We start from the raw sequence: 18,451 nt of genomic DNA, 5'->3' as shown, positions 1-18,451 counted from the left end.
CAAACAATAGTACACAAGTATAAACACCATGGGACCACGCAGCCGTCATACCGCTCAGGAAGGAGATGCGTTCTGTCTGCTAGAGATGAATGTACTTTGGTGCGAAAGAGCAAAACAATCCCAGAACAACAGCAAAGGACCTTGTGACGATGCTTGAGGAAACGGGTACAAAAGTATCTATATCCACAGTAAAATGAGTCCTATATCGACATTACCTGAAAGGCCGCTCAGCAAGGAAGAAGCCACTGCTTCAAAACTGCCATAAAAATGCTAGACTACGGTTTGCAACTGCACATGGGGACAAAGATCGTGGTTTTTGGAGAAATGTCCTCTGGTCTGATGAAACAAAAGTAAAACTGTTTGACCATAAAGACCATCATTATGTTTGGAGGAAAAAGGGGGATGCTTGCAAGCCAAAGAACACCATTCCAACCGTGAAGCACGAGGGTGGCAGCCTCATGTTGTGGGGGTGCTTTGCTGCAGGAGGGACCGGTGCGGAAGGAAAATTGAGGAAGAAAATGATTTTGAAGCAAAATCTCAAGACATCAGTCAGGAAGTTGAAGCTTGGTCGCAAATGGGTCTTCCAAATAGACAATGACCCCAAGCATACTTCCAACGTTGTGGCAAAATGGCTTAAGGACAACAAAGTCAAGGTATTGGAGTGGCCATCACAAAGCCCTGACCTCATCCTATAGAACATTTTTGGGCAGAATTGAAAAAGCATGTGTGAGGAAGAAGTCCTACAAACCAGTTACACCAGCTCTGTCAGGAGGAATGGGCTGAAATTCACCCAACTTTTTGTGGGAAGCTTGTGGAAGGCTACCCAAAACATTTGACCCAAGTTAAAGAATTTAAAGGCAATGCTACCAAATATTATCTGAGTGTATGTAAACTTCTGACCCACTGGGAATGTGATGAAAGAAATTAAAGCTGAAATAAATCCTTCTCTCTACTGTTATTCTGACATTTCACATTCTTAAAATAAAGTGGTGATCCTAACTGACCTAAGACAATTAATTTTTATTAGGATTAAATGTCAGGAATTGTGAAAAACTGAGTTTAAATGTATTTGACTGAGGTGTATGTAAACTTCCGACTTCAACTGTAACTCGGAAGCACTGAATTGAGTGACGTGTGTTGTCATTTCAGTAAATAGGAACACTATTTTGTCCCATAATGTAATATACATTTCTATGGGAAAGCAGTCCATACCTGGTGCTTTTCTCAACCCAATGTTTTAAGTCTAATATTTATTTTGGGGGTGACTCTTTTTTTGTCAGTTGAAGTGTTGTTGAGTCTAAGAAGGCTGTTTTTTAATTCAGATGTATATAGATTTTCGTTGAAGCTTTTAAAATTGTTATTAATAGTGTTTCTAATTAAACCATCTTTTAGAATTATAACTGGTTTGGCGTGTATTGGTTTTGTCAGGGCTGTGTTTACCAGATTTATTTTTTATTAAATAGTATGCCTTAATTGAGTTTAACCTGTATTAGTTGGCTCTCTTCAAAAGTAAAATATTATTTTCCTGCTTAAGTTCAGAAATTATATTTTCTTCTTTACCTTGTAAAGATTTTCTATGGGCTTTTTCTAAGAGTGATTTTTTTATTTTTCTTTCTAACTTCAGTTACACTTTTTCAAAGTATGAGATTATCATTCCCTAATGTATGCCTTAAAATCATCCCAAATGTTGTGGCTGGTGAGGCTCTACTTGGGAGAGTGGGTCCACCGACAGACTGAAGTGAGGTGGAGTGGAGGCATCACACATACTTCAGGGAAGTGTCTGATGCCCTCCCTGTCGCCTAATAGGCAGTGTAATGAAATGGTGAGAAAATTATAATTTTGTAAGTCAACAAATGAGAAGAAAAAGGGAAGGGAGGCAAAAGAGTTCATGCTTGTTTGATTGGTTAAGCAGGTAAATGACTAACTGGAAACTCAGGTGGTTGGGAACCGCTGCGACTGTAACTGGCATCTCGGTCTGCCTCTAGCTTACTTGGCACCAACTCTCTCTCTCTCTACCTCTACCTCTCTCTACCTCTCTCTCTCTCTTCCTCTCTCTCTCTACCTCTCGCTCTCTACCTCTCTCTCTCTCTCTCTCTCTCTCTCTCTCTCTCGCTCTCTACCTCTCTCTCGCTCTCTACCTCTCTCTCTCTACCTCTCTCTCTCTCTACCTCTCTCTCTCTCTACCTCTCTCTCTCACTCTACCTCTCTCTCTCTCTACCTCTCTCTCTCTCTTTCTCTACCTCTCTCTCTCTTTCTCTACCTCTCTCTCTCTTTCTCTACCTCTCTCTCTCTCTTTCTCTACCTCTCTCTCTACCCCTCTACCTCTCTCTCTACCTCTCTCTCTCTACCTCTACCTCTCTCTCTACCTCTCTCTCTACCTCTCTCTCTCTCTCTCTCTCTACCTCTCTCTCTCTCTCTACCTCTCTCTCTCTCTCTACCCCTCTCTCTACCTCTCTCTCTCTCTCTCTACCCCTCTCTCTCTCACACACCAACTCTACCTTTCTCTCTCTCACACACACCAACTCTACCTCTCTCCCCCCCTCACTGTCTCTCTCTCACACATGCACAAATTCTGCCTTTACCTCTCTCACACTCTCTCTCTCTCACACACACAGTGTTGTTCTGGGCTCTGGAAGAATTGCAGAGTGCCTGCGGTGCTGTTTTCAGAAGGCTGAAGCACTCACTGCCATTCTACATTACCACCATAGCCCTAGATACTCCAAAAACATTGACTAAGACTTTGGCTCTAACTGGCTCACAGTAGCGCTATGCTAGAACTCTTGATCTGTCCAACCCTCTGGCCTGTAGCTGTATCAAGGGATACAGTGCACAAGGATGTTTTGCTAAGAATTACGAGGATTCATATAGATGATGTCAAGGCTTTCATATCAAATTATACTCAATGGTGCCTTTCCATTTGGACCAGTCAGCTAGTGACGAAAGGTCAAGGGGACAGAAGAGTGGAGAGCTTGTGTTTCTTTCCTAGCATTCATCAAATTTCAATGAGGACCAAATGTTCCATGTAGCATGAATAGCAATGGCTTCAATACAGCCACCATGCCTTTTCTCTGTGATTTCATTACTATCTGGTATTGAATAAATGCTGGGAACGTCATTTGGAAAGTTAATTTCAGCCTGACTGGGATGTACACACAAAGCTATTAGTTTGGTGGAAATCGAAGATCACTATGTCATTGTGTGTTTCTCCTTGAGAGACAGATGTGGGCGCATACACACACACACACACACACACACACACACACACACATACACACACATAGACACACACACACACTCCCAGCCGAGAGAGAGAAAGGAGTTACACAGACGGCTTTAGCGCAATTAAATGTCTGTCAGACGGAAGTGGAACTCTTTAAATGTCAGCTGCTTTTCTACTGATTAAATGTCCGTGCTGAATGCATTTGCTTTGACTCAGAGCTATTATAAGAGGGCGGAAAAGTGTGTACTGTGTATACTCTATACTATAGAAATATCAGTGCTACTTCAATGTCTGTAGGCCTATACTTTTGAGTGTATACAGTGCCTTCAGAAAGTATTAAATAGAGATTTTGTGTCACTGGCCTACATAAAATACCTCCATGTCAGTGGAATATTTTTTTTTAGAAATGTTTACAAATGAATGAAAAGCTCAATGTCTTGAGCCAATAAGTGTTCAACCCCTTTGTTATGGCAAACATCAATAAGTTCAGGATTTATTATTTATGTCCTGATTGCAAATCCAGCCGAACACCACTGAGTACCACTCTTCATATTTTCAAACATGGTGGTGGCTGCTTCTTGTTATGGGTATGCTTGTCATCAGCATGACATTTTGTTGTTGCTAAAAATAAACGTGATAGAGCTAAACACAGGCAAAATCCTAGAGGAAAACCTAGCTGTCTGCTTTCCACCAGACACTGGGAGACAAATTCACCTTTCAGCAGGACAATATCCTAAAACATAAGGCCAAATTTACACTGGAGATGCTTACCAAGACGACATTCAACGGTCCGGAGTGGCCTAGTGACAGTTTTTGACTTAAATTGGCCTGAAAATTTATGTCAAGACTTGAAAATAGCAATGATCAACAACCAACTTGACAGAGCTTGAAGAATTGAAATAATAACGTGCCAATATTGTACAATCCAGGTGTGCAACCTCTTAGAGACTTACCCAGAAAGACTCACAGCTGTAATCGCTGCCAAAGGGGATTGTAACATGTATTGACTCAGGTTTGAGAATGATTATGTAAATTAGATATTTCTATATTTCAAAAAGTACCCAATTTGTCATACTTGAGTAAAAGTTAAGATACCTTCATAGAAAAAGACTCAAGTAAAAGTGAGTCACCCAGTAAAATACTACTTGAGTAAAAGTCAAAGTATTTGTTTTTAAATATACTTAAGTATCAAAAGTAAATGTAATTGCTAAAATATACTTAAGTATTGAAAATAAAAGTATAAATAATTTCAAATTCCCTGTATTAAGCAACCCGGATGGCACCATTTTCTAGTTTTTTAAATGTATGGATAACCAGGGGCACACTCCAACACAGACATAATTTACAAACAAAGCATTTGGGTTTAGTGAGTCCGTCAGATCAGAGGCATTAGGGATGACGAGGGATGTTCTCTTGATACATGCGTGAATTGGACTATTTTCCTGTCATGCTAGCCATTCAAAATGTAAGAAGTACTTTTGAGTGTCAGGTAAAATGTATGGAGTAAAAAAGTACATCATTGCCTTTTGGAATAATAATGAAGTAAAAGTTAACAAAAATATAAATGGTTAAGTACAGATATCTCCAAAAACTACTTAAGTAGTACTTTAAAGTGTTTTTAATTAAGTACTTTACGTCACTGTACATTTGCAAACATTTCTAAAAACATCTTATTACTTTGTCGTTATGGGGTATTGTGTGTAGATGGGTGAGGGGGGAAAAATCGATTTAATCAATTTTGACAAGACAAAATTTGTACAAAGTAAAGCGATATGACTACTTTCTGAAGGCACTGTTTACTCTGTATGGATGGTATAGACATGTCAATGCAATATTAATCTCTGTAAATCCTATTGAGTGTACATACCCTGGATGGTATAGAAATGCCAATGCTACTTTCATTTCTGTATATCTTTTTGAGTGTACTCTGAGACCATGGTATCGAAATCCCAGAGGTATTTCAATATGTATATCCTGTGTATACTCTCTCCGGATGGTTTAGAAAAGCCAGTGCTACTTCAGTCTCTGTATCCTATTGTCAAGCATTGTGGGATATGCTTGTGATGGCAGCAACATATGAGGCAGTCACACTCCCAACTCCCAATCTGTTCTATCACAACTACCAGGACAGACATGTATCTTAATCAGACAGAAGTTTACACCTTCTCCTCTCTCAGTGTAGAGTTCTTAATAGACTCCCGGCCATAACTCACAACAGCTAGTAGCTAAATGACAAGCATCCGAGGCGCTCCGCACATTAATTTCTACTCCCAAAAGAAATTATGGAAATTATGCAATTTTTTTGTGTGTATTTGTACACATACAAAAGCCTACATTCAATCAATGGCAAAAAATGACAAACAAATAAAACCTCACCACCCCCCCATTTCCAGATTACATCTCGTATTAAAGTCCGGCAAGTGCCAATCGAGTTATTGGCCTAGTATGTGTACAAATTCACACAAAAAAAGGATCATTTCCATTTCTTTTGGGAGTAGAGATTGATGTGTGGAGCGCCTCGGATGCTTGTCATTGAGCTACTAGCTGTTGTGAGTTATGGTCGTGAGTCTATTAAGACCTCTACACTGAGAGATGAGAAGGTGTAAACCTCTGCCTGATTAATACAATGCCCTCGCCGTTCATCAGAAAAACTTGTAATTTTGTCCAAACTTGGGCTGAGAGTGGAGACTCATTTAAACTGCATGTAGCTTGATGAATCACCACGCGAGACTGATTTGGTGTAGTTGTAGCGCGTGCGCGCACACACACACACACACACACACACACACACACACACACACACACACACACACACACACACACACGGAGAGAGAGAGACAAATAGAGATGTAGAGAAAAGGAGCGAGAGAGAGACGGGAGGAGAGAGGAAGGGAGAGAGCTAGAGGCAGGGCCTCCCCTGTAAATTGGTTTTAATACACTCTGTTCATGGACTTTCTCACATGGGCCGTATGAATCCACTCAACAGAGGCATTTACTGAAAGGAGTAAGGGAGAAGAAAATATAAAACACACGATAATGTGGATGTAATTGTATACACACTCCCCCTGCATCGCTCTCTCTCCCCCTGCATCGCTCTCTCTCCCCCTGCATCGCTCTCTCTCCCCCTGCATCGCTCTCTCTCCCCCTGCATCGCTCTCTCTCCCCCTGCATCGCTCTCTCTCCCCCTGCATCGCTCTCTCTCCCCCTGCATCGCTCTCTCTCCCCCTGCATCGCTCTCTCTCCCCCTGCATCGCTCTCTCTCCCCCTGCATCGCTCTCTCTCCCCCTGCATCGCTCTCTCTCTCTCTCCCCCTGCATCGCTCACTCTCCCTGCCTGTCTCTCTCTCCTGCTAACTTGTGTGGCCCTTCGTGTATGTTACCCACAATACCCAGGACCTCCTGATGAACAGAGCTGTTGGTAAAGTCGCCCGTAATCAATCACCCGTCTGTGGTGGTTAGTTGTGTGTGTCTGTGCGTTGGTGCGTGCAAGCGCAGTACACAGTAGAAGGGCTGAGACTTCTTTACAGTATGATAGTGACTGCCCCTGCGTTCTCCATCAGTGATCAATAAACACCACACCGGGGCGCCGTGCGACTCTGATGCTGACGAGGGGCTAAGTCGATTGTTTTTTTATTTTATTTTCATCCTTACTCACAAATCTCCTAAAAGTAGTTATCACTCCCCACAACAGTGGCCTGTGGTGCGGCGCGGCGCTCTGCCTTGCTGCCAGACTGTCATTCGAGACCTGCAGTTTATCGGTGTGTGTGCGTGTCTGTGTGTCTGGCTCGGCCCAGACCCACCACAGTGAGCCAAAAGCACAGCTAAATAATTAAGCTGCTTCGCTACGTGCCGCCTGCGATACGGACAGGACTCAGTAACCATAGTCGCCTCCTCAATACAGTGATTTCAGAGAGGATAAATACATGTCATTATTGTCTTAGAGCCAAACAGAAAGCAGTGAGAGCAGCTATCTTAGGAGGTGATTTAATGGACTCAAGGACAGATTGGAGAGGCAGGATTGTGAATTTATCTCTACTGGGTCTGTGACTTGGCTTTGTGACTGTGTCTCTGCTTGTGCACACATACACACATACGCTAACAGGCAACACAAACCGGCTGCGGGCGTGCGCTATCGTGCATACATTTATTTTGCCCCCCCCACATCAAACGCGATCATGACACGCAGGTTAAAATATCAAAACAAACTCTGAAACAATGACATTAATTTGGGGACAAGTCGAAAAGCATTAAACATCTATGGCAATTTAGCTAGTTAGCTTGCACTTGCTAACGTTTATTTGTCCTATTTAGCTAGCTTGCTGTTGCTAGCTAATTTGTCCTGTGATATAAACATTGAGTTGTTATTTTACCTGAAATGCACAAGGACCTCTACTCCGATAATTAATCCACACATAAAACGGCCAACCGAATCGTTTCTAGTCATCTCCCCTCCTTCCAGGCTTTTTCATCTTTGAACTTATATGGTGATCGCATCTAAACTTTCATTGTATTACCACGACAACCGGCAACAAAGTTTGTCTTTCAATCAACCACGTGGGTATAACCAATGAGGAGATGGCACGTGGGTACCTGCTTCTATAAACCAATGAGGAGATGAGAGAGGCAGGACTTTCAGTGCGATCTGCATCAGAAATAGGAATGACTTCTATTTTAGCCCTTGGCGTCGCTGACGCTCGTTGGCGCAATAATTGAAAAACATGAATCTCTACATTTATTTTGCGACGCTCGCGCATGCAACGTATCCGGTCTGGTCAGCATGTAAGCGCACACAGTCTACCCTCTATCCATCTATATCCGCTTTGATCTCTCGTTAACTCTGTGGGGAGAAAAGACAGCAGAGTCCTCTTGAAAAGGACCAGGCTTTTCATTTGACTGAATACAATCTGAGCACCATCCAGGGATGTCCTATTCAGTGTGAGGAGAGTATTTTGTTGTGGTGTTCGGTTTACCTTCGTGCAGGTGCTTGAATCCAAGGAACTGTACTTTGCGTAAGTGGTCGGCTTGAAAGGCCTTATAATTCCTGAAGAGGATCCTTTAACACATGGGCCCGTCATTTTCTTAAACGTGGTGCATTTCTGCCACTGGCCTTGCTTCTTTAGAGAGGCTGTTAATTGTTCCGACGTTTTTGAGTCTTCTGAGGGGCCTCTTTTGATGCTGTTATCAATGTGACTCAATCGGACATTAGACACACACATTGTACCCCCCCTCCCCTTCATTCTGAAGTGCCCCTACCTGTGTTAGTAAAGTGATTTCTGCAGCAGCCTGTGAGATGTGTGTAATTAAGGTATATTAAGCTCATTAGCGGAATATCGATGATAGCCAACATCTGGTCGTTAGAATGTTTAAGTCATTAATGAAGGACTCTCACCAGCCAGTCACCAGGGAGGTGGGTTTGAATACTGGCTTATTCTATACATTAGGTAGGACACTGAATACCTATGAGTTGTCCTATAGAATGTCCTCTGGAAGTCCATATACTCCATTATGTACCATTATATGCAGCACTTTACACAGTGCCCAACCTCCATATCCAGCTTTCTCACATTTGCGATTCTAGGATGTATGACAATGAAACTAACACTGTGCCTCTGACTAAACTAGTCAACAAACAACATGGCCTTGTCCATTCAAATGCTCCCACATACACTATAAAAGTATGTGGACACCTGCTCGTCGAATATCTCATTCCAAAATCATAGGCATTAGTATGGAGTTTTTCACCTCTTTGCTGCTATAACAGCCTCCACTCTTCTGGGAAGGCTTTCCACTAGACGTTGGAACATTGCTGCGGGGACTTGCTTCCTTTCAGCCACGAGCATTAGTGAGGTTGGGCACTGATGTTTGGCATTTAGGCCTGGCTCGCAGTCGGCATTGCAATTCATCGCAAAGGTGTTCGATGGGGTGGAGGTCAGGGCTTTGTGCAGGTCACTCAAGTTCTTCAACTCCAATCTCGACAAATCATTTCTGTATGGACCTTGCTTTGTGCACGGGGGCCTTGTCATGCTGGAACAGGAAAAGGCCTTCCCCAAACTGTTGCCAAGGTTGGAAGCACAGAATCGTCTAGAATGTCATTATATACTGTAGCGTTAAGATTTCCCTTCACTGGAACTAAGGGGTGAGCCCGAACCATGAAAAACAGCCCCAGACCATTATTCCTCCTCATCCAAACTTTACATTTGGCACTATGCATTTGGGCAGGTAGAGTTTTCCTGGCATCCGCCAAACACAGATTCGTCCGTCTGCCAGATGGTGAAACGTGATTCATCACTTCAGAGAACGCATTTCCACAGAGTCCAATGGCGGAGATCTTTACACCACTCCAGCCAACGCTTGGCATTGCGCATGATGGTCTTAGGCTTGTGTGCGGCTGCTCGGCTATGGAAACCCATTTCATGAAGCTACCAACGAACAGTTCTTGTGCTGATGTTGCTTCCAGAGGCAGTTTAGAACACGGTAGTGGGTGTTGCAACTGAGGACACGCGCTTTAACTCTCAGCGGTCCCATTCTGTGAGCTTGTGTGGCCTACCACTTCGCAGCAGGGCGTTGTTGCTCCTAGACATTTCCGCTTCAGAATGACAGCACTTACAGTCGACCGGGGCTGCTCTAGCAAGGCCGAAATTTTACGAACTGACTTGTTGTAAAGGTGCCACGTTGAAAGTCACTGAGCTCTACTTTATGGACCATTCTACTGCCAATGTTTGTCTATGGAGATTGCATGGGTGTTTTCTCGATTTTATCCACCTGTCAGCAACGGGTGTGGCTGAAGCCTAATCCACTAATTATATACTGAACAAAATATAAATGAAACATGGAGTGTGTTGGTCCCATGTTTCATGAGCTGAAATAAAAGATCCCAGAAATGTTACATACAGACAAAAAGCTTATTTCTCTCAAATGATGTGCATAAATTTCTTTACATCCGTGTTAGTGAGCATTTCTCCTTTGCCATCCACCTGACAGGTTTTGGCATATCAAGAATCTGATTAAACAGAACGGTTCTTATACAGTTGCACCTTTTGCTGGAGACAATAAAAGGCCACTTTAAAATGTGCAGTTTTGTCACACAACACAAAGCCACAGATGTCTCAAGTTTTGATGGAGCGTGCAATTGACATGCTGACTGCAGAGCTGTTGCCAGATAATTTAATGTTAATTTGCTCAACGTCATTTTAGAGAATTTAGCAGTATGTCCAACCGGCCTCACATTCGCAGACCACGTGTAATCACGCCAGCCCAGGACCTCCACATCAGGCTTCTTCACCTACAGGATCGTCTGAGACCAGCCACCCGGATAGGTGATGAAACTGAGTTTGCACAACCCAAAGAATTTCTGCACAAACTGTCAGAAACCTTCTCAGGCTTAAATATTCAAAGATTGTGTCCACACAACCAAGATGGGGGCCTCTAAAATGTTCTCAAATAAATAGCCTCGCCAACGGGCCGACCGAGCCCATTGCCACGCCCCTACCACAGACCCTTTTTGATAAAAAGAAAAAGAAAAACCTGGAACAAACACATTTGTTATTTGCAATAAATAAAATAATACATTTCCAATTATTTACCGTCCATAAGGATGGGGATAAATAGTAATACAAAAATCGTAGGAACAAGACATTTAGATCCAAACAAACTGTCATCCAGTCTACGAATCATTTGCTTATCGCATTCTATGTTATATTCAATTTTGTTATTTGTATTTTTTTACCTTTATTTAACTAAGCAAGTCAGTTAAGAACAAATTCTTATTTACAATGACGGCCTAGGAACAGTGGGTTAACTGCCTTGTTCAGGGGCAGAACGACAGATTTTTACCTTGTCAGCTCGGGGATTCGATCTTGCAACCTTTCGGTTACTAGTCCAACGCTCTAACCACTAGGCTACCTGCCGCCCCTTCCGTCTCAGTTCAGCTATATGTTTGTACAGTATAGTGTAACCTTGGCCAGTGGCACATGTCAAGTGAGTTGATGGAAGAGTAGTAGGAGGGAACACATTTATGCATGCATGTTCGATTCTGCTGGCCTTGACAGCTCAGACACACACACAAACACACAAAAACACACACGCACGCATGAACACACAAACGCACACACAAATGTATCACATGAACTTAACACGGGGAAATCACTTTTTTTTCCCTCCGTCTCATTTCAAATAAAATCACATTTTATTGGTCACATACAGATATTTAGCAGATGTTATTGCTAATGTTCAGATAGCTCCAAAACTATTGGGACATGTGATTTGTATGCAACCTGCGGCGCTGTCAGATATTCAAATGAGCGTCAGAATTGATTGCATTAACAATGATACCTGTCTTTTGTTATCAGTTTTTTTCCCTTCTCTGTCGGTTAGTTTTTGTGTGGAGTGGGAAAAGAACTAGCCTAGACGAACCAAAGTAGGCAGCTATACAGTGCAATGGTAGGGAAAGCATTTTGCGCAAGTGTCATTGTCACCCCAGGCCGGGCCTGTCTCTGCTACTGCAGGAAGTGTTAACCAGATTCATTCCCCCCTCATCAGGCCCCAGTCAGAGAGCTTTATTAGGCTGGAGATGGAGGTCCTGCCGTCCCAGCCCCACTAACACACACTAATGCATCAATCTAGCGGGCGGTCTGGCAGGGGCTCTGCTGGGGCTAACTGTAACTCCATAAGGCATTTTTTTTTTTTTTACTTCTCTGTCTCTCGTCGTTCCATGTCATTTCAGAAAGCCATGACACCAACAACCTCAGGTTGATCTGAAATGGTTTCTGTAGTTTAGAAACAAATAATATAAGCATTCCTGCAACATAATTATGATTGATTGCACACAAATTGGCCGTTTTTAATTTATAGGATTGACATAATATTCAATAATTATAGTACCTAACGTCTGATTTGGACCCCCCCCCAAAAAATTACAATGAGGAATCCAAAGGGGTCAAAAGACATATACGGGAAGGAGAAGGAGAGATGTTTGGGAAAATAGCTTTTTTTTACTCGATCTGTCCACCTTATCACCTTATCGCCTCTAAAATGTAAATAAAACACTATAAAGAGTTTATATAATGTGTCATTACATACCTATTTGAGGGTTTGTGTTGAATTTGAATCGGGTTTTTAGGGCGGTGCTAAAGTGATCTTAGAAGTAAACAGCGGCTTTGAGAATGATGATCGCATGCAGTGATGACGCAAAAAATGACTAGGTATCCCCCCCTTACCCCCGTCACTGTCCATTTCTTGTTTTTAAACGATGAGAGAAGTGCTACACCTGGTGGAGAGAGATTGTACGACAGAAATAGTTGCTTTATGCGTGCTGTACGTTACGGCATGACACGTCACGATGTAACGGAGGGTCCGTCTTTTTTCAACTTTTCCCCAATACTATAGAGCCATTACCACATCGATCAACGCATGAATAGAAACGTACTTCACACCCCCGATTTTGAAGTCAACACAGTCGCTACAGTCCCATTTAGTTTTCTTTGTAGCCTCGTTTGAATGTTGCGGTTGCGCACATTTTGTACGGAACGGGGTGAGTTTACGTTAGCTCTGGTCCAGGGCGTTGAGCTAGCCTCGGCATTGAGCCAACTTTCCGACGTTTAAAGTTCCTCCATATATTAGCCGCTTCTCCGTAGCTAGGTATCTTGCTAGGATATAATTATTTGATTCAGTGAAGTAATGATAGGCTTACTAATATCCTGAACACATTATAATGCATGTCTTATCATGATGCCCAGAGCTTTAAGCCAAGGCCCTCTCTCTTGTACTCTCCCCACCCCGCAACATTTCAGTCGCACCCTACACTTACATACAAACAACTAGCTTGCCCGGTCCAAAGAAAGCTGCTCTATCTGCACTGATTGGTGGAGTAATTTAATGAGCTAAATGTAAAGTTTTAAAAAATGAACAGAAATGAACTATATAAACCAGTACTACTTTCTGGTTCAAACCGGTTCAGAACTTTATTATGCTGGTCGTAACAGTGGAACGGAACGAGAAACATAGTGGTTCTGTTCAGAACGAAACGACACACGGCGGATTGTTAAATAGAGTTACTCGCTGATTAAAAGTGTAAGTGAGTTCCTCTTGCTGTGATGGTGCTTCTGCTTCACTGGTTGGTGTTATAAAGCAGGCGGTGTGTGTGTGTGAGGCACTCCTTACTGAGACACCCTCCCAGCTCCTCTGAGCTGATGCTTTCACTGCTGTTGCCCCTGGCGACACCTTCACATTCACACACTGTAATGTTCAAAGAGTGGTGTGCCCTTCTCTCACTTGGTTCTCGCTGTCTTTCTCTCTCTGGCCATATCAATTATTCTGTGTCTAACTGCACTCCTCGCTCCTTCTCTCTCTCTCTCTGCCGCTCTCTACTTCTCTCTCTCTCTCTCTCTCTCTCTCTCTCTCTGCCGCTCTCTACTTCTTTCTCTCTCTCTCTCTGTCTCTCTCTCTGCCGCTCTCTACTTATTTCTTTCTCTCTCTGCCGCTCTCTACTTCTCTCTCTCTACCTTCAGCTCCACTAAATCCTTCTGTTTCTTTCTCTGCCCCACAGGGTCTGATGATTCTGCTGCAGAACCTACCAACCATGCACTGGGGCAACGAGGAGGTCAGTGTGCTCCTGGCTGAAGCCTACAGGCTGAAGTTTGCCTTCGCTGATGCCCCCAACCACTACAAGAGATGAGTGTGGGCCCCTGACAGCTAGCTACTGAACACCTGACAGAGGCCCCCTGGCGGACGGATGGATGGAACCCCTCCTGGACTTTCTTGTCCCTCTGCTGTCCACGACCGTTGCTACTAGTAGATGAAAACAAAAACGTTTGCGTCACAAATGGCACCCTATTCTCTACAAAATGCGTTATTTTTGACCAGAGCCCCAAGTAGTGCACTGTGTAGGGAATAGGGGGCCATTTGGGAAGCCAGTGCTTCTTGGTATGTGTGTACCGTTCTATCCGACTGTTCTTCTTGACTCCTCTTCTCTTTGTTCTTAACGATGAAATTACATTTGTGCCACACTCCAACAACATCGATGCCTGTCCCATCGAAGTAGACCTCAACCAAACAAGAAAGACCTCCAGTCAGTGTGGTAGTGGAGATCTTGCTGCAGACCCATGGATGACTGTTCTAGACTGTCCTGTACTGTTTGTCCCTGACTGGCCACCGTCCCCAAGGAACTCAGACCTTCTCCTAGAGGCCCAGTCACATTGAGTGGATCTCCACAGCAGGCGCAACATGTCCCGAGACCTAATGAATGAATTGTAGGTCTGAACGAACCCTGTGTGTGGGGGGGGGGGGGGGGGGGGGTAGAGAGAGATATTCTGTACTTGGTTGATATGTCACTTTTAATTCCTAAGGAAACTGAGGACACATGTTGTCATCCTAGCTGGCATCGAGCTCTTCTTTCATCTCCGTGCTTTCAGTTCCAAACGAGCAGTCAATCCCCCAGAGACGAGTAGGTTTTTAGTTAAAAAACAGAAACACATTCACATAAAAGTTAATAATTAGCTAATAGGGAGATCAGAAAGTGTCTTATTATTCTGGATGATTTCTTTCTGACTCTGACATGGTCCGCAGGGCTGGTTCTAATGATCTAATGATGTGTCTAACAACACTCTCTCAACTCTATTATGTAAGATATGGAATATTTTGTCGGTTGGCTGAGGGAGGGACGAGTGTCGCGTGACTCTGCCTGACGTACGATCATCTCTGAACCTAGGACTCACTACCTAACTCGGTCAGTTAGACACTTTGGTACTGCACCGCGCAGTGGTGACCGGTCACCTTTTAGGCCAGGAGATTTCCTAGTTAGGTCACATGGTCAGAAAACTCGTACCCGGGTTGATAATGGTAGATGTGGGCACTAATAAACAACTACATTGTAACGCAGTGGGCTGTACAGTAACATGCTATACATGTCAGAGCTCTGTATGGGTTTTGGCTGACGGACATTCTGAACTTGAGCACCTCGCGCGACCTTGTTGAAAATGTTCATGTGTTTTCAGTCAATTTATCTGGTAAAATAAAAACAAAAAAAAGACATTTTTTTTTGTTGTCTGAGTGAGGGAAATGCTGTACGTTTTTGAAAGATGAGAAATCGAGGATTATAATACATACCGCTTTAATGTCATAATCAAGCCAAAACACCCGTGAGTTCAAATATGCACTTCACGTTTCCATATCATAAAACTCATGTCATATACAGCGTCAACATTTAGGATGACTATGTTTGATATACAGTTACAAGATGACATGGCGTCATCCACTGGGTTGTTCTGAACAGAATGAGCCTAATATTTGTCTGTTGTGAAGAAAATTTGCCGCGGCACACGCACCTGAATGCACCCGAGACTCCTTTCTATGTGCACCAGGATTATACATTGCATTGCGAAAGCAAGTAATATCGTATTTTATAACTTAGCTAGTCATTTTGGCAATAGAAGAACAAACTTTCAAATGATGAATACCTGACCCAGATTGCGATTTTATAAATGGACCATTTTTGGATTGCGTTAACAACAGTAGTAATTGTGTGATGATGGGGATGCAGGGTTGTGTTCCAAACAAACAAAATACTTTGTGTATTTGTGCTAGTTCCTCAACGGCACAGCTAGGAGAGCTCATGAACACAGCACCTTATAGTTGGAAGACTCTTCTTTGAGTCATTAAAGTGCTTTGAAATGACCTAGGAACTGTGCCCACTTTGGAGAGGTGCATGGCCACAAGGAGACACCAGTTAGTCCTCTCACTCAAACCCTTGTCATTTTTTTTGTCAAGTGTTGCACCTACCACGCATCTTCCAGGAATGTTCTTATCGTGTTACTGAATATATCCAGAGTATTTTCAGATTTGATCAACAAATGCTGCGAAAGTACAGTAAATGTAGAATGCACATCAAATCAAGTGTAATCATTTCCCCATCTCCTAACTGTTCCCTTTCAACTGCTACCATGATTATGCATATGCTTTTCACATTTCGTCTGTGAGAAACATTTCAAGTTAGCCCTATCCACATAGTCAAATTTCCATGAGTGTAACGGGTTAAAAAAAAAATACTCCTCAAAACACAGAAGTAGGACCATGAGTTTTGTGGTCGGGAAAAAACTTCTGGACTACGACCATTTTGTGACTGCTCATAGCCCAGAACCAGGGCCCATAGTACCCAGTCTGGTAGCTTTGTTGGTTATTCAGTCTATTCATGAACACTGACTGACTGGGGGTGTTAGGGTGGAATACATTAACTCTCTTCATTTGACTGCTTAGGGTTTTTATTTGATGTACCAAATGATGGGATAGTTTGTTTTTGCCTGTTGTAGAGGCCTCAAACTCAACTCTGGACTCAACCCAGTTCAGCTCCTATGTTTCATTGTTCCCCTCTAATCAGGGACTGATTTTAGTCCTGGGACAACAGGTGGGTGCAATTAATTATCAGGTAGAACAGAAAACCAGCAGGCTCCGGACCGCGTGGGTTAAGAGTTGTTATACCCCTTGTGTAGATGGTGGATATACGGTTGAAATAATATTATGTACAACTTTTATCATCAAAAACATCCTGCCAGGTAACGATGAAGACCAATAGTTGTTGCATGATCTCCTCAATGATGTGTGTGTTTATGTGGGTTGGGAGTGTATGTATACATGGGGCAGCTTAATACTCTGTATTTGAACCTCCTCAGCTTCTTTTGATCATGTCGGTAATGTTTTTGCGCTCCATGTCAGCTCCAGGCCCAATTTCCTATTCTCACATTGATTAGAAACTAAAAAAAACTGCACTTGATAAAAGTCAATTTTCTTCCCTTTTTTGTACGGAATATATTATTTGGAATCAGCTTTAAAAGAAACAAAAATGTCTCTCTCCCTTTTTTTTAATATATATATATATATACTGTTTACATGAGCCTATTAAGTTGTGCCTAACGTAGAGATAGCAGATGATCATCATAGATATTTATGTAACCTTAATTTAAGCTCTCTGCAAATGAAACTCACACTCTGTGTTTGCTAAGCCATGACAGTATCTGCATCCAAAGTGGCACCCTATTCCATATATAGTGCACTACTTTCGACCAGATCCCTATGGGCCCTGGACAAAGTAGTGCCCGATATAGGGTGCCATTTGGGACGCAACCAATGAGTCCACAGTCACATCAGTAAGTCTAGCAGCTGCCTTCTCTGGTGTCCTTATGTGTTTCAACTTGGTTTGATGTACCGAACAACCCTTACACACACCTTCGGTAAAAGTCAAAAGCCCGGGGTTACCATGGTTACGGTGGTGACCTGGTGTCCGTTCGCTGGCTGGAGGCCTCGGACACACACACACACACTGGACGTTGCAGTCAGCATCTCATGGGGTCATGACCTAACATGTTTGGTCTGCCTCCTAAAGCCTTTTTTTTTTAGGGTTGAATTTTACTGTTGCTCGGTTTCTTTTCAGAGATGTTCAAATGTTTCTGACCAAACTAAGACTGGTCCTCTTTCCCTTCTGACTTCTGACTAAGACATGTGAAAGTGTGAACCTCATACAGTGGAGAGTGATCGTGATTTTCTTAAAAAAATAAATACGTGTACAGAGAATGAATTTTGAAACAAAGATCTGTAAATAGAAAAGTGTAAATAAATGCTATATATGACCAAACTGTTTGTATACATTCATGGATGTACTGTAATATCATGCTTCAATATACCACGGCCAAGGGCTGTACCCATGCACTCCGCTTTGTGTCTTGCAGAAGAACAGCCCTAGCCATGGTATATTGGCCATATACCACACCCCCTTGGGCCTTATTGCTATTATAAACTGCTTACCAACGTAATTAGAGCAGTACAAAGCAGCAAGCAACTGCATAAATAAGCACTGTATTAGCTTCTACATTGATTGCGTAGACTGCTGTATTAATAACTTCTGTATTGTATGCGTGTGGTTGCTGCTCCCCACACAGACATGCACACGCACTGCCTCGGCTGGTAAACAGGTTTGTTATGGTCCCTGTGGAGTGGTGGTGCGGCAGTGCCAGGTTTGGTAATTAGGCCCTTTTAATGTAAGGAGGGAGTCTCTTGTTCTCTACCTCTTTTTCCTTCCCTCTCATTAAGCTAACTGATGTTCACAGTGGCAGGAATTAAAAAGTAATTAGAATCACCTGGACTTTCTTAGTCGCTCACACATGGTACAGGTGGCATGGGCCTGTAGAAGGGATGGGACTCACAATGACCGCCTTTTACGGAGGTGGATTCGGCTGTAGGGCATGTA

At 42.9% G+C, this 18,451-nt stretch overlaps 1 protein-coding gene across 3 annotated transcripts in view; it reads left to right on the top strand.

The window, feature by feature from the left end:
- The window catches only part of LOC120032327 (TBC1 domain family member 22B-like), a 169,146-nt gene extending 151,307 nt beyond the window's left edge, over positions 1-17,839 (top strand). For all 3 annotated transcript variants that reach the window (XM_038978371.1, XM_038978372.1, XM_038978370.1), the window contains one exon: positions 13,763-17,839. In XM_038978371.1, coding sequence (XP_038834299.1) covers positions 13,763-13,891 — 129 coding nt within the window. In that variant the 3' untranslated portion in view covers positions 13,892-17,839. The remainder of the gene's footprint in view (positions 1-13,762) is intronic.
- The last annotated feature ends 612 nt before the right edge of the window (positions 17,840-18,451 follow it).

Source organism: Salvelinus namaycush, chromosome 38 (genome assembly GCF_016432855.1).
Source record: "Salvelinus namaycush isolate Seneca chromosome 38, SaNama_1.0, whole genome shotgun sequence".
Lineage (NCBI taxonomy): Eukaryota > Metazoa > Chordata > Actinopteri > Salmoniformes > Salmonidae > Salvelinus > Salvelinus namaycush.
The sequence above is the reverse complement of the archived record's forward strand: the minus strand, read 5'-3'. Positions and strand labels throughout refer to the sequence as shown.